This window comes from Mirounga leonina, unplaced genomic scaffold (genome assembly GCF_011800145.1).
Source record: "Mirounga leonina isolate KUSES-001 unplaced genomic scaffold, KU_Mleo_1.0 Mir_98, whole genome shotgun sequence".
Lineage (NCBI taxonomy): Eukaryota > Metazoa > Chordata > Mammalia > Carnivora > Phocidae > Mirounga > Mirounga leonina.
The window spans coordinates 5,198,801-5,211,726 of NW_023270921.1; the positions used below are offsets into that span (position 1 = coordinate 5,198,801).

Below are 12,926 nucleotides of genomic sequence, written 5' to 3' on the forward strand. Positions count from 1 at the left end.
AACACGCTGGGGACCGGAAGTGTCGCGTTCGGTCGGAGACACCGGATAGGCACCAGCACCGCGCGCGCACTGACAACCGGAAGTGTGGCGTTGGAGTCCGAGGCCCTGGGCTGGGAGCGCCCGCAGAGGCTGCCGGGAAGCGTGGTATCTCGCTTATCTCGTCATTTGGAGCAAGTGCGCCTGCGCTGCCTCCGTCAGCCGAGATCGGGAATATGGCCGCGCGGTCCGTATGGGCGGTCCGGCGGCTGTTGCAGCGCCTCCTGGCCTCGAGTGCCGCGTCCGAAGGCAGGTGAGCCAGGCAGGCCGCGGGTCGGGGGTTGAGGATAGTGCGAGACAAGAAAGCTGGAAGGGCGGTTGTGGGCTGGAGGGCGCGAGATGACCCACCAAGCCTCTCGGCTGTCCGATCCGGCGCTCACGGCCCCATTTTACAGAGAAGGAAACTGAGGCACACAGCCGCGCCTCCTTGCGAGGCCAAGGAAGAGCCGAGGTCACGTTCCTCGGAAGTGGGAACTCTTCAGCCTCGAGCATCGACTGAATTGGGGATGTACGTGTCCCGGCCCTTTTCTCTCCAGCTGAGGTGTCTGCAGTTAAATTGGAATTCTCCCCGCTGACTCCCTGTGTGACCCTAGGCCAGTCCCTTCCCCATTATCTCGGCTTCGCTTCACCTGTCGGTAAAAGGAGGGCGGTCGACTTGGTCTCCAAACGGCCCTTCCACCTGCCCTCGGGAGTCTTTGTAGTTGCATTTGCTGCTTTTCACCATCGGCTGCGGCACCTTTTATTGATTACTTATGCTGACTCTAGAACTCTCAGGATTGTTCTTTTTATTCTCCCATTCAGTCGAAAAAACTGAGGTTTGGAAAAGTTCAGTAACTTTCCCAAACTCAAATACTCTGTAATGGTGGAACCCAGATTAGAAACCAGTCAGGACTCTAGAATCGGCGCTTTTAATTAGTAAGCAACGTTAATTATTCTGAGGGGCGACTCTCTGTTTGACTGTTCCTCAGAAAGTATAAAAATGAGTGAACTGTGGGGTAAGGTTGGACTTCTGAAATGTAAATTAAGCTGCGGGGAATCCGGGAATTGCGCATAACTATTTGTCACCTTTTTATTTTAACACACTTGACCTAGCACCTGGGTGCCAGATTGAATTCAGGGTTTCGGGCTTTTTAAGTCTTTTTGGCAGTCTGTGATGTAGGGAAGTGACCAGAAGAAAAAAGTTTGCTTCTGATAAAATTTCCCCTCACTCCAGTTCTGGAGCAGGAAGAATTGAAGGGATCAGCCTCAACTGTCCTCTTCAGACTTGGGCTTTGGCCATTTTCTCTTTAAACTGGCCCTGGGAGTGTTATGACCTACTTTCAATTGGATAAATGTAGTTTGTTAGGAGTTTAGGAGGAAGGAGGTACTTCACCCTGGGTGATTTGCCCCAGATCTAAGGTGACCATATTTTCTGAACCAAAAATGTGGAACCACATATAATCTGACACCAGATTGTGATAATTGAGTTCAGGCCTGGCCTGGAAAGTCTGGGACATAAAAGTCATCTTGCCCATAGCTTTCTACTGACTGTTCCCTCTCCTTTTTTTTTTTTTTTTTTATTTAAAAGATTTTATTTATTTATTGACAGAGAGAGACACAATGAGAGAGGGAACACAAGCAGGGGGAGTAGGAGAGGGAGAAGCAGGCTTCCCGCCGAGCAGAGAGCCTGATGCAGGGCTTGATCTCAGGACTCTGGGATCATAACCTGAGCTGCAGGCAGCCACTTAACCAACTGAGCCACCCAGGCGCCCCACCCTCTCCCTTTCTTGAAGCAAACTCATTTTACCCCCTTTAAATCTTTGCACGGATGTCACCTCAATGACTGCTCTTCAATATATGCCAGTTTATATGAGTAAATTATTTGTTTTAAAGATCTTTTGTACTCACAGATTGATTTTGTTGATTTTACTTCGAATCAGATTATGGGAATCCAGAAAGTGTAATGGAAACTTCCTTGAAAGAGGAGTCAGAACTGCTATAAGCCAAGATTTGTAAAGTAGCCCCTGCCCTAAATTTCTTCCTTTGTAAACAACTATATGTCAGACATTTGAGCTGTATGAAATTGTAGATGACAAACATGATTGAATATAAAGGTCCATTTTATTCACCTGTTTATAGTTCACAGTCTGGAACGTATAGTGTTTTATAAGTATTTAATTGACTTGATTTTACACAGAAGTGAGTTCTCAACTCAGAATTTCTCTTAACACAGGTTCTCTTTCTTAAGAGCCTTACTTCAGAGCTTGTCAAGAAAGCTATAGGATTCTAGGCCTAACTCCAGTTTGACACAGTCCCTTTGCTGGGCTTAATTTTCCCTATGTGTAAAATGAAGGATTGAATCAGAAATTATTTGTGTTTTGAATTCCCGCTTCTGATATGGCCCCTCTGGTTCTGGGCATTAGAACTTGGTTTTCTCTTGCTGACTTTCGTGTCCCCACTTCTGGCTATTCCTCCTGCCTTGTGTTCAGTATCCTGATTCAACAGAATACTAGCTATGTCATCTTAAGCAAGTCATAAGCCTCTCTGAGCCTCAGTTTTCCCATTTATAAAATTGAGATGATAGGGGCGCCTGGGCGGCTCAGTGGGTTAGACATCTGCGTTGGCTCAGGTCATGATCTCAGGGTCCTGGCGTCAGGCTCCTTGCTCAGCTGGGTGTCTGCTTCTCCCTCTCCCTCTGCCCCTCCCCACCACTCGTGTTGTCTCTGTCTCAAATAAATAAATAAAACCTTTTTAAAAAAAAATTGAGGGGCGCCTGGGTGGCTCAGTTGGTTAAGCGACTGCCTTCGGCTCAGGTCATGATCCTGGAGTCCCGGGATCGAGTCCTGCATCGGGCTCCCTGCTCAGCAAGGAGCCTGCTTCTCCCTCTCCCACTCCCCCCTCTCATGTACTCTCTCTCTCTCATTCTCACTCTCTCAAATAAATAAATAAATCTTTAAAAATAAAAAATAAAAAATAAAAAAATAAAAAAAAATTGAGATGATAATATAATTTCTCTCATACACCGTGAGATGTAAAGATGATTTACGTAAAACCTGACAATGGTGTCTGGCACTTAGTAAGCCCTTTCTAAGTGTTGGTGTTGTTACTGTGACCGCAAGCAGTTTGTGTGTGATGGCATTTCTTCATGTGCCCCCTCCCTCCCACTTAAGGGGATGGCCACATCCTTTCAGCACCGCCACCCAGAGAACTGCTGGTGAGGACTGCAGTTCTGAGGACCCTCCCGATGAGCTTGGGCCCTCTCTGGCAGAACGAGCCTTAAAGCTGAAAGCTGTGAAACTGGAGAAGGAAGTCCAGGACTTAACAGTGAGTAGATTTTGTCTGCCCCTCACATCCCCTCTCTGGTTTAAATATCCACGTACAGTTTTTGTGTCCTTTTTTTAAATTAAATTTCGTCTCATTGGCTCTTTACCTCTCCCCCCATCTCCACTCTCTTGCTAGGTATACTAGGCAAAGTAGTCTCTCGTAGTTAAAAACATGTTATGTCACAGTACTTACATACCAGAGGAGGCTCAGGGCCTGGCATGTAGTAAAACCTCTATAGATATTTGTTGAATGAATATGTCATTTATCATTGTACTCTGCCAGTCAGACTCCATCTGGCATACTCTGCCATACCAGGGTGACAGACAAGCTTTGAGGGTGATAATTAGAGTAGTTCCAAAGCAAGGCCACCCAGAATGGTAAGGAGGTAGCAAAGCATGTCTTGTGAGAGCAATTAAGGGAATCAAGGATTATAAGAATGAAAGAGGAAAAGATTAAAGGAGCTAAACTAACTGCCTTCAAAAGATGACAGGTTTTTAAAACTTACTGTTTGTTGTCCTGGAGTTCAGCTCAACAAAAGAAAGAGGGTTGGCAGTATTGGCTGTGTCTGAAAAAGGAAGCTTGCGCTCAAGATAATGAGCTTGAAAACTGTTGTGAAGTGTTAAGAGTAGGAGGCTAAATGACAGCCTATCAGGGCTGCTGTGAAGAGTAAGTTCCTGCTTTGACGCGGGATTTGTAGTAGCTGATCGAAGATGCCTACAGCTCCTAAGTTTTGTTTTTATAAAAACCTATCCCAAGGGTAAAGTTTGTAAAGTAAGCAAAAACATTCTTTTCCACCAGCAAGCATGTATTTTCTGATCATTTTGACTCTGCTTTTGGTGTCAGATGAGATACCAGAGAGCTGTAGCTGATGGTGAAAACATAAGGCGGCGAACCCAGAGATGTGTAGAAGACGCCAAGATATTTGGTGAGAGATTTATTTGTGATAAAAACTAAAATACCTTTGAGTTTGGGACACCTGGGTGGCTCAGTCAGTTAAGTGTCCGATTCTTGGCTTCAGCTGAGGTCATGATCTTGGTCGGAAGGTTGAACCCCGCGTTGGGCTGTACACTGGGAATGGACCCTGGTTGGGATTCTGTCTCTCCCTCTGCCCGTCCGCCCCCTGCATGCAGGCACTCTATCTCAAAAAAAAATACCTTTTAGTTTAAGGATACTTACTAGCAGTTTTGGAAACTGAACATAGTAAAAAACACATCTAGGTCCTAAACCAATCCTACCCTGCCCTTCCACTCTTGCCATATGTTTTCTAAGATCTTTATTGGGAATGTTGCCAAGTCAACCATTTGCTAAAATAATGCTTGCCTTTGTTTTGACCAAAACCTTTGTTACTTTATTTTTCAAGCATGTACACTTAACATTCTAGTGCTTATACAATCAATTCTGTTTAACTCATTAATAAACAAGTGAATCATTAAGATGTTCAGAGGAGAATCCAAAGAACAAGACGCATGGGCAATCAGGAATACTACAATTTGCTTCGTAGAAGCAAAACTGGTCTATATCCATAGTGCAGTAATCAACTGTATCTCCACCAGAGAGATGAAGTGGACAAAAGTCATTTTCATTACTGTGGACACTACAACTATTTTCACTACTATGGACAAAAATCATTTGCATTAACCATCAGTATTTACAACTTACTAAGTTATAAAATAACTCAAAAGACAAAGGCTTGGACCATATGGAAGCACATAACTCTGGAAGTTGTACTAGATCACATCTATTTTTTCACTGATGACCGAATAATCTTTTTGGTCAATTTGAAGTGTTTCAGGGGTGCCTGGCTGGCTTTGTGGAGCATGCAACGCTTGATCTCTGGGTTAGGCTTTTGAGCCCCACATCGGGTGTAGAGATTACTTAAAAATAAAATCTCAAATATATATATATACATTTGAAGGCCTCACATTTAAAAAAATAAAAAATAGTCTTACAGAAATTTTTCTCTGAACACACAAAATCTCGTTCCAAACGTGTTCATGAAAGTTAGTAACGGATTGAAGGGTAGAGGGCAAATCTGTGATTACTTGCCTTGCTCATAATTTCATACAGAGCATTATACTTTGACTTCACATAGAATGAAGGTGCTTGAGGAGCCCTTGGATTTTATGTAGTCCAATCTCCTTTTACAAGTGAGCTGAAAAAATTAATTGGTGACAGAGACATGAGTCCATTGTCTCCTGACCCCCAGTCTATTAGTCTTTTCCCTATGTCACACTAGTTCCTGTTCTCTGGATTTTATCTGCTATCTGTGCATAGGATTCACTTCATTCCTATCCTGTCCCGTCCAGCCCCAGTGCTTGGCATAGCCTTCTGCTTTTCATTCAGTGCTAGAGACATCACATTTCAAGGCTATGAGTATCAGCTTATGTACTGACCCCCAAATTGTATTACTGATGTTTCATCCAAGTTTTAGTGTCTTCTTTCCAACCATCAGGACAGGGCTTAGCAAATTACAGCCTGTGTGTTAGTCCATAAATACAGTTCTGAATTTCATTATTAAAAATCTATAGAAATAAATTTTCTCATTTATTAAATAATCATCTACATAAGATCCTTGATTTTTGCCTCTTGTCCCACAAAACCTAAAATATTTACTATATGGCCCTTTAGGAAAAGTCTGCTCACCTTTGAGCTACAAGGAATTTCTGTAGCAAATAAACCAACTGGTTTCTGGGGAAGACCTCTTGCCTGCTTGAGGGGAACAGGGTAAAATGGCTTACCAGAAGTCAAGCTTGGATGGGTTATATCAGTTATATCAATTTCCTCAAGAATTGATAAGGTTCCCAGGAACAAACAAGTATGAGCTAAGCTAAAATAATTTGATAATCTAATGTATTCATTTAGAGAGCAAAATGTGTCTAGCAGTATGCCACCTAAGTTATTTGCTTGGGTCATTTCCTTCTAGTGGCCAGGAATACTTAGAAAAATTGAAGATTGGTCAGGGAGCATGGAGGTAGAAAAAAAGCAGAAAGCTTTTATTGTGTTTAGTTAATATGTAGTATAGCATAATGACCCTCCTTCCAGGAATAGTTTTGTCTCAGTAACTCTTCTCTTAAACAGGTCATAAAGATTCTCCCTCACCCCCCACTCCCAAGAAATGGTGCAGACACCAACTTCCTACTGAAGTAACAGTAATTAGAATAGAATCAGAGACTGAACCCCTCACTATACACAAGAGAACCTGGGCTTCTGTTTACCCAAATTCATACAACTTGACTGAACAGAAGCCAGGGTTCTTTGCAGTCAAATGCTCTACCACTGAGCTATACCCCCATCCAGGGTTCTTTGTACCATGGCAGTGTACAAGTCTGCCCAGAAGCCTGCTACTTTCAAAACTCTATTAGCATATATGTCTTCTTTTAATAGCCAGGAGATGCCTTTAGTACCCCGATTGATCTTTATGAGACATTATTTTCTCTTGGGTGGAGTTTTTATCTAATCGGCATACTTCTCAAGCCTTTGGCAAATCTCTTCTACCTTTCCAGCTGATTTTATTAATAGCCATTAATATTTATGGCTGCCATCCCTGGTGGAGGTGGGGGGGATATCTCGTGGAACTTTGATCACACCAAGTCTGGTTCCCTGGAAATGCCTGCTGGTTTTACTCTTTCCTCTCCTTCGCCTCCTCTTCTACACCAGACCAGGTCTCACCAGCATTCCTTCATTTGGTTCTCCTGTTTCTTCTGATATCTTCTCTTCCTGCCCATCTGTCATGCCCTAGCACCCCAAATCCATTATATACGTTCTTAGACTAATTTGAATCCTATTACACTTGTTTTTCTCAAGATGCTACAATGCATCTCTATCACCCAGAAGTTAAAGATAGAATTTCCACCTCTCTCAGTTGTTCCTTCCAGAATCTAGGCAGCAAGTCTAGAAAATTTCTTCTCCGTCATCTCTTTTATTGCTTCCCTGTAGATAATCTTCCTTTTTACCTCTGAATACAGTTAAGGTGGCTGCCTATTTTTTGACTCATGGCCTTAAAACTGTCCCTCGATTGGGGTCCCTGGGTGGCTCAGTTAAGTGACTGACTTCGGCTCAGGTCATGGGATCAAGCCTCGGGCTTCCTGCTCAGCAGGGAGTTTGCTTCTCCCTCTCCCTCTGCCCCTCATGCCACTCGTGCGTGCACTCTCCCCCGCCCGCCAATGAATAAATAATATCTTTAAAAAAAAACAAAACTGTCCCTGGATTAAAACCAGATGAACAAAAGCCTTCACTCTTCACTAGTTCCCACCAGGGCTTTGCTGTTATCATAGATATCTGTAATGATGACATTCCTTAACATTTCTGTAAGAAAAATCAAGATGCTACATTGGGAGTAATGAGATTTCTCAACAATTGAGTTTACTTTTAGAACAGTTCATATGACTAAAAAGATTTTAAAAGTTTTGTGGCCCATCTCTAGCAAATATATGTAACTTTCGAGCAGGCAGTTGGAGACTCATCTCATCTATGGAGTATCCTGCTTTCCTGTCCTTGTTTAGCCAATCCTCAAGAATAAACGATTCTTGAAGCTCCCTTAGCACGGTCTTGTCAACTAACTTTTGTATTATTGCCCCCTGCCCCATGAAATGCCAATATGTTGTCCCTATTGAGAATGTATGTCTTAGCAAAAGTAAGACCTACAAGAATTTTCAAAATGTACATAACTCAGTATTAAAGGTGAATAGCGATAAAAATACAAGAAACAATGATCCAGTTTTTAAAGGACGGGTTTCTGAGCCTCCTGCGTGCAGACTTACCTAGTTCTTAGGTTCTCACCATCTTCCCCTTTCCCTAGTAGGCTTCCCAGTCATATGCCTTCCAAGAGAAACCCCGGTTTGTCAGTTGGGTAAGCTGATAATCGTTGATGACGATCCCTGGGTCCTGTGTGGCAATCCTCCCACTTCCTGGGGTATCCAGTATACTACACTACCACTTCTCTGGGCCTTCCCCATACTTCACCCCCAAGAGCAAAGTGATTTCCTCACAAACAATAAAAGTGTCTGGTTTCTCTAGGAATTCAGAGTTTCTGCAAGGACCTGGTCGAAGTGGCAGACATTTTGGAGAAGACTAGAGGGTACATTTCTGAAGAAACAGAGCCTGGGGACCAGAAGCTCACTTTGGAGAAGATCTTCCGAGGCTTGTCACTTTTAGAAGCAAAGCTGAAAAGTGTGTTTGCCAAACATGGCCTGGAGAAGATGACACCCATCGGTGACAAATATGACCCTCATGAGCATGAACTCCTCTGTCACGTGCCAGCTCGTGTTGGGGTGCAGCCTGGCACCGTGGCATTAGTAAGGCAAGATGGCTACAAGCTTCATGGCCGCACCATTAGACTTGCCCGGGTGGAAGTGGCAGTGGAGTCTCAGAGAAGACTATGAATGGGCCATGAGGAACCGAATGTTCTCCCAGGGTACAGTCACCTGTGTTTCCTTTATTTATTAAACTAGGTTTGTATTGTACATGAGGTACTTCATGTGATCTGTTTTGGATTTAGTCATATTGGCTTTATTTCTAAGATACTCTACTGATTTAATGTGACCTATTTGGTCTCATCAGAAGTCTTGCCATTGGGCATTTGAACAATGTGACAAGTGATCCTATGGCCTTTGTCCAAATATGTTTAAGAAAATTATTTTAAAATTGGTACTCTGATGACAATTGAAAATCTTTTTAAAATGTGGAAATGAGTATATGTTTATGTATTTTCAACTGAATGTTTCTTTCTAATGGTCCCTATAACAGGAATTATATAGGATCTTGTATTTCATGGGAAAAGGAGATGGTAGGGATTGGTTCAACATCTGGGTGCTTAGATGATAAAGCTTTAGAGTTACATGAATTTAGATCATTTGGGTTGGTTTTTATACACATAGATTTTTAGGATTTCCCCTTTTTATTTTATTTTCCTTTTAGCCATCTTTTGTCCTTGTAGTCCCCACCAGGTAGGCCATATGCACACTCATTGTCCCTTTCCAATTCCCATTTACAAGGGCTAATTAAGGCCCAGACAAGACTTGGGAGCCAGAGCAGCATAGTAGAGCTTAGGCTCTGTAGGCATAGAAATGAAGTATCAAGAAATTCAAGATACCAGGTTCCTTTCTAGTGAGTATGATCAAGAATCCTTGTGCTTTCTTTGCTGAGTTACCTTCCAGTAATTTTCGGCCTCCCTAGGTATATAATTATTTCAGGGAAACCAAGGCAGCACCAAGAGCTAATGACCCAAATCAGTCTATGTAGGTAATTTACCTACAGCTTTTCTCTCCACTAGTCCTTAAATTTTCCACTTTGTCAGATTTGCCTCATCATCCTTTATTAGATTATGCAGGGAGGTGGTCAGGACAAAAATGTTAGGTTTCTACGATTTCTCATTTCATTTAGTTATGCTGAATTTTTTTATTTGGTACTCACAAATCACTACCTCTCTCACACTGATAAGCTTTATTTTCTAGTTTTCGTATCTTTCTTATATTACGTGTATTAACATCTAGCTGTCCTTTATGTATTGACCTCCTAGAATTAATGAGCCTATATGTTTTTTACTTTTTTTTAGCCTTGCTTATGGCTGGTGTTCTGTAAAAGATTTGTTCAATAAATGAGCAAGTGAATGACCTATCAATCAGACTTTAAGAAAGGAGGTCAATTATGGAGATTTTAATGTTAGAAGAGGCCTTAATGATGATCTCATCTCACCCTTTCAGCTTCTTAAGCATGAAAACGTCTTTTTGGGACTGGACTCAAAAAATGTCTAAAACTAGTAAACTAAATTTCAGTGAGAACTTGAATAAGGAACAACTAGATATTAACTTTAATCATTTAAGATCCAGCAGTTCTATAATGAACATGCAAATATGTCCCCAGTGGACAAAGATTGTTAGATGTCCAGATTGCATAGGTTCAGGCTTTTTAAGTTAGTTATCCATAAAGTAAATCCATTTCTACTGGAACTTTATGACCCCATCCTGTGGAGTATTAAAAGTTATCCTCTTAGACATCATAGATAGTTCTAGCAGACTCCTCATATGTATCAATAAAGCCATCCCCCAGTGGGCCCTGCCATCTCCACCAGAATTAGATACTTAAAAAAAAACAAATGAGTGCTCTTAAGAAGCAAACAAAAGACTGGTGGTAAGATTTTAAAACCAGAACCTCTTTGGGCTTTCCACTAAGTGCATACTGTAAATTTAATGAGCAGTTGGATTTCACAATAGGAATTTGTCTTTTGTTTTTTTGCCTTCATTCCTTTGAGATTGACAGATGGTGGCAACAAGAAAAGGAGCCAATTGCAATTACCTACGTGTTCTTGAATTACTAGCTGTCATTATCAGTGAATTAGAACAACCATCATTTTAGGTATGGAATGTTCCAAGTACTTGAAGAGTTTTCTAATATTCCTTGCAAACTCCTGTTTTAGCAAGTAGATTGAGAATAACTTTAAACTCTTTTATTATTCAGTAGTTATGCAGACTTAAAAGTGTAAATTTAGAAGATGGAGCTACATGGGCTTTTGGGAGCCAGAGCAGCATAATAGAGCTTAGGCTCTGGAGGCATAGACTTGAACATAAATCCCAGCCCAGTCACCTGTGTGATCTTGGGCCCCAGTCATTTCACCCTTCTGAGCCTGCTTCCTTGTTTGTACAATGATTATAATTCCCTCACAGTATTGTGAGGATTAAATGAAATGTGTAAATTGTCTACTGCAGTAGGCCCTCAAATATTTATTTTTATTACTTTTTATTATACATGTTATTTTGCCTATGTTTTTATAGCTGCCTAAAGTCTAGGGAAAGGGGAAAACTGGTTAAGTGCTGCTTCTCTTTAAAAAAAAATTGTAATTTAATTAATCACAGTGACTTATTTTCCTTCTAGCTTCTGGTTTTTTCTGTGTTTTTTTAACTGTAATGCAAAAAATCCACACTTTTAGACTGGAGGAGCAAGAAAATTGTGTCTGTGCTCTTCTTTACTTTGATCTTGATGGTAAAGCAAAAAGATGTTGTAGGCCTGCAGATATGTAAGGAAGCTTTGGCTCACTTGAAGAGGGGATCCTGGTGTTTTAGTACATGGATTCTACAAACCTTGTACAGATTTTCTTCAGTGTCATAAGGGAATCAGTTTGATACTGATAAGTTAATTGGTGCTCTTTCATGGCAAAGGATCTGATAAGTGAAGAAAGGTTCTTGTACACTAAAGCAAATCAAATAGGGAAAACTAAGGATGAAATAGAATATTCAGAGGCAATTTCAATAAAACCTGAATTGACATAACTGCAGTTCGTGTGTTTAGTGTCTTTGTCTGCCTATATATTGACATCATGGTCCCTTCATTGACTGCTGACCCACCTAGTCGACGCTCAGCAGAGGTACCTTGAGATCCCACAGCGGCCCAGCCAAATGATGCAGTGTAGACATCATTCTACACCCTACCTTGGTGTTGAAGTCTTACCTGTTTTCCTACCTCCTTGGCCTTGCTTCATTCTGATTCTTATGTATTTCTTAGATCTGGACTCCTGTTTCTGCCTTCTTCTCTGGCATTGCCTTATTTTCTTACACTTTCTTCTTGGTTCTAATTGTCTTATCTGCTTCAGCCACTTCACTTGAACTGCTGGACTTCTGATCCTCTCAACCAGGTAACTGACATGTGGCCTTACTCAGATCTTCAGCTTCCATGAGTCCTTGCCAAGCTCTGCCTGGCTTTGTACATCTGCTTCTCGGCTGGCCTCTACACACGCAGCCTCCTGGCTGAGTGGCCCTCTTTGGAGTCAGCCTTTCCAGCAATTTGGCCTTGGATTTCATTACTCTTCCAATCTTGTCTGTATACCCTGGCTCCCTAATACATTGCTTCCCGTAGTCCCAGTGCTAGGAAGTATACTCTTACTTCTATCCTCTCGGACTGTCCACGTGGCCAGGTTCACTGGAGATTTTAAAACATGGCCCCAAATCTCCTTGAATCTGGACTTTGTGGATGACCAATAGAATGTAGAAGTGACTGCTGGTTTCTGGACCCAAACCGTCCTCTCTCTGGATGTGTACCCTTAGAACTCAGCCTTCAAATTAAGGGCAAACTGAAGCAGCTTGTGGAGTGGAACCGGGCCCTAGCTGAGACTTCAGCTGATAGCCAGCACCGTCTTGCCAGCCATCTCGAGTCATTTTGAAAGTGGATCCTCCAGCCCCTAGTGGAACAGCCCCATCTGACACCACATGGAACAGAGATGAGCTGATCTCACCGAGCCCTGCCCAAAGCACATATTTATGGGCAAAGCAAATGACTGTTACTTGTAGCCACTAAGTTTTCGGTTAGTTTGTTATGCAGCAACAGGGAACTTGATAGAGTCACCCAGCTTCACTCCCGGTCTCCTAGTGTAAACATCACTACTACCTGAACAATAGACATGTTTTATTGGGAAGATGATTTTTCTCTGTTCCCATGCTTCTGCACCAGTAGGTTGGTTCAGTAATAAATATGTGAGGCCTTTTGTTTGGGGTGGGGGGGAGTGGAATTTTAGGGTTAGTAAAATTTACCTTACCAAAAAGCTACACGGATTGGATTAAGTCAGCACATAAGAGAACTTGGCACAAAGTAATTGATGA

At 42.1% G+C, this 12,926-nt stretch overlaps 1 protein-coding gene across 1 annotated transcript; it reads left to right on the forward strand.

Moving 5' to 3' along the window:
• The first annotated feature begins 107 nt into the window (after positions 1-107).
• Positions 108-11,608, forward strand: LOC118006679 (grpE protein homolog 2, mitochondrial). Its single transcript, XM_034999433.1, has 4 exons — positions 108-289; positions 3,186-3,339; positions 4,183-4,264; positions 8,356-11,608. The coding sequence occupies exons 1-4, from the start codon at positions 213-215 to the stop codon at positions 8,718-8,720; spliced, it is 678 nt and encodes a 225-aa protein (XP_034855324.1). The 5' UTR covers positions 108-212; the 3' UTR covers positions 8,721-11,608.
• The last annotated feature ends 1,318 nt before the right edge of the window (positions 11,609-12,926 follow it).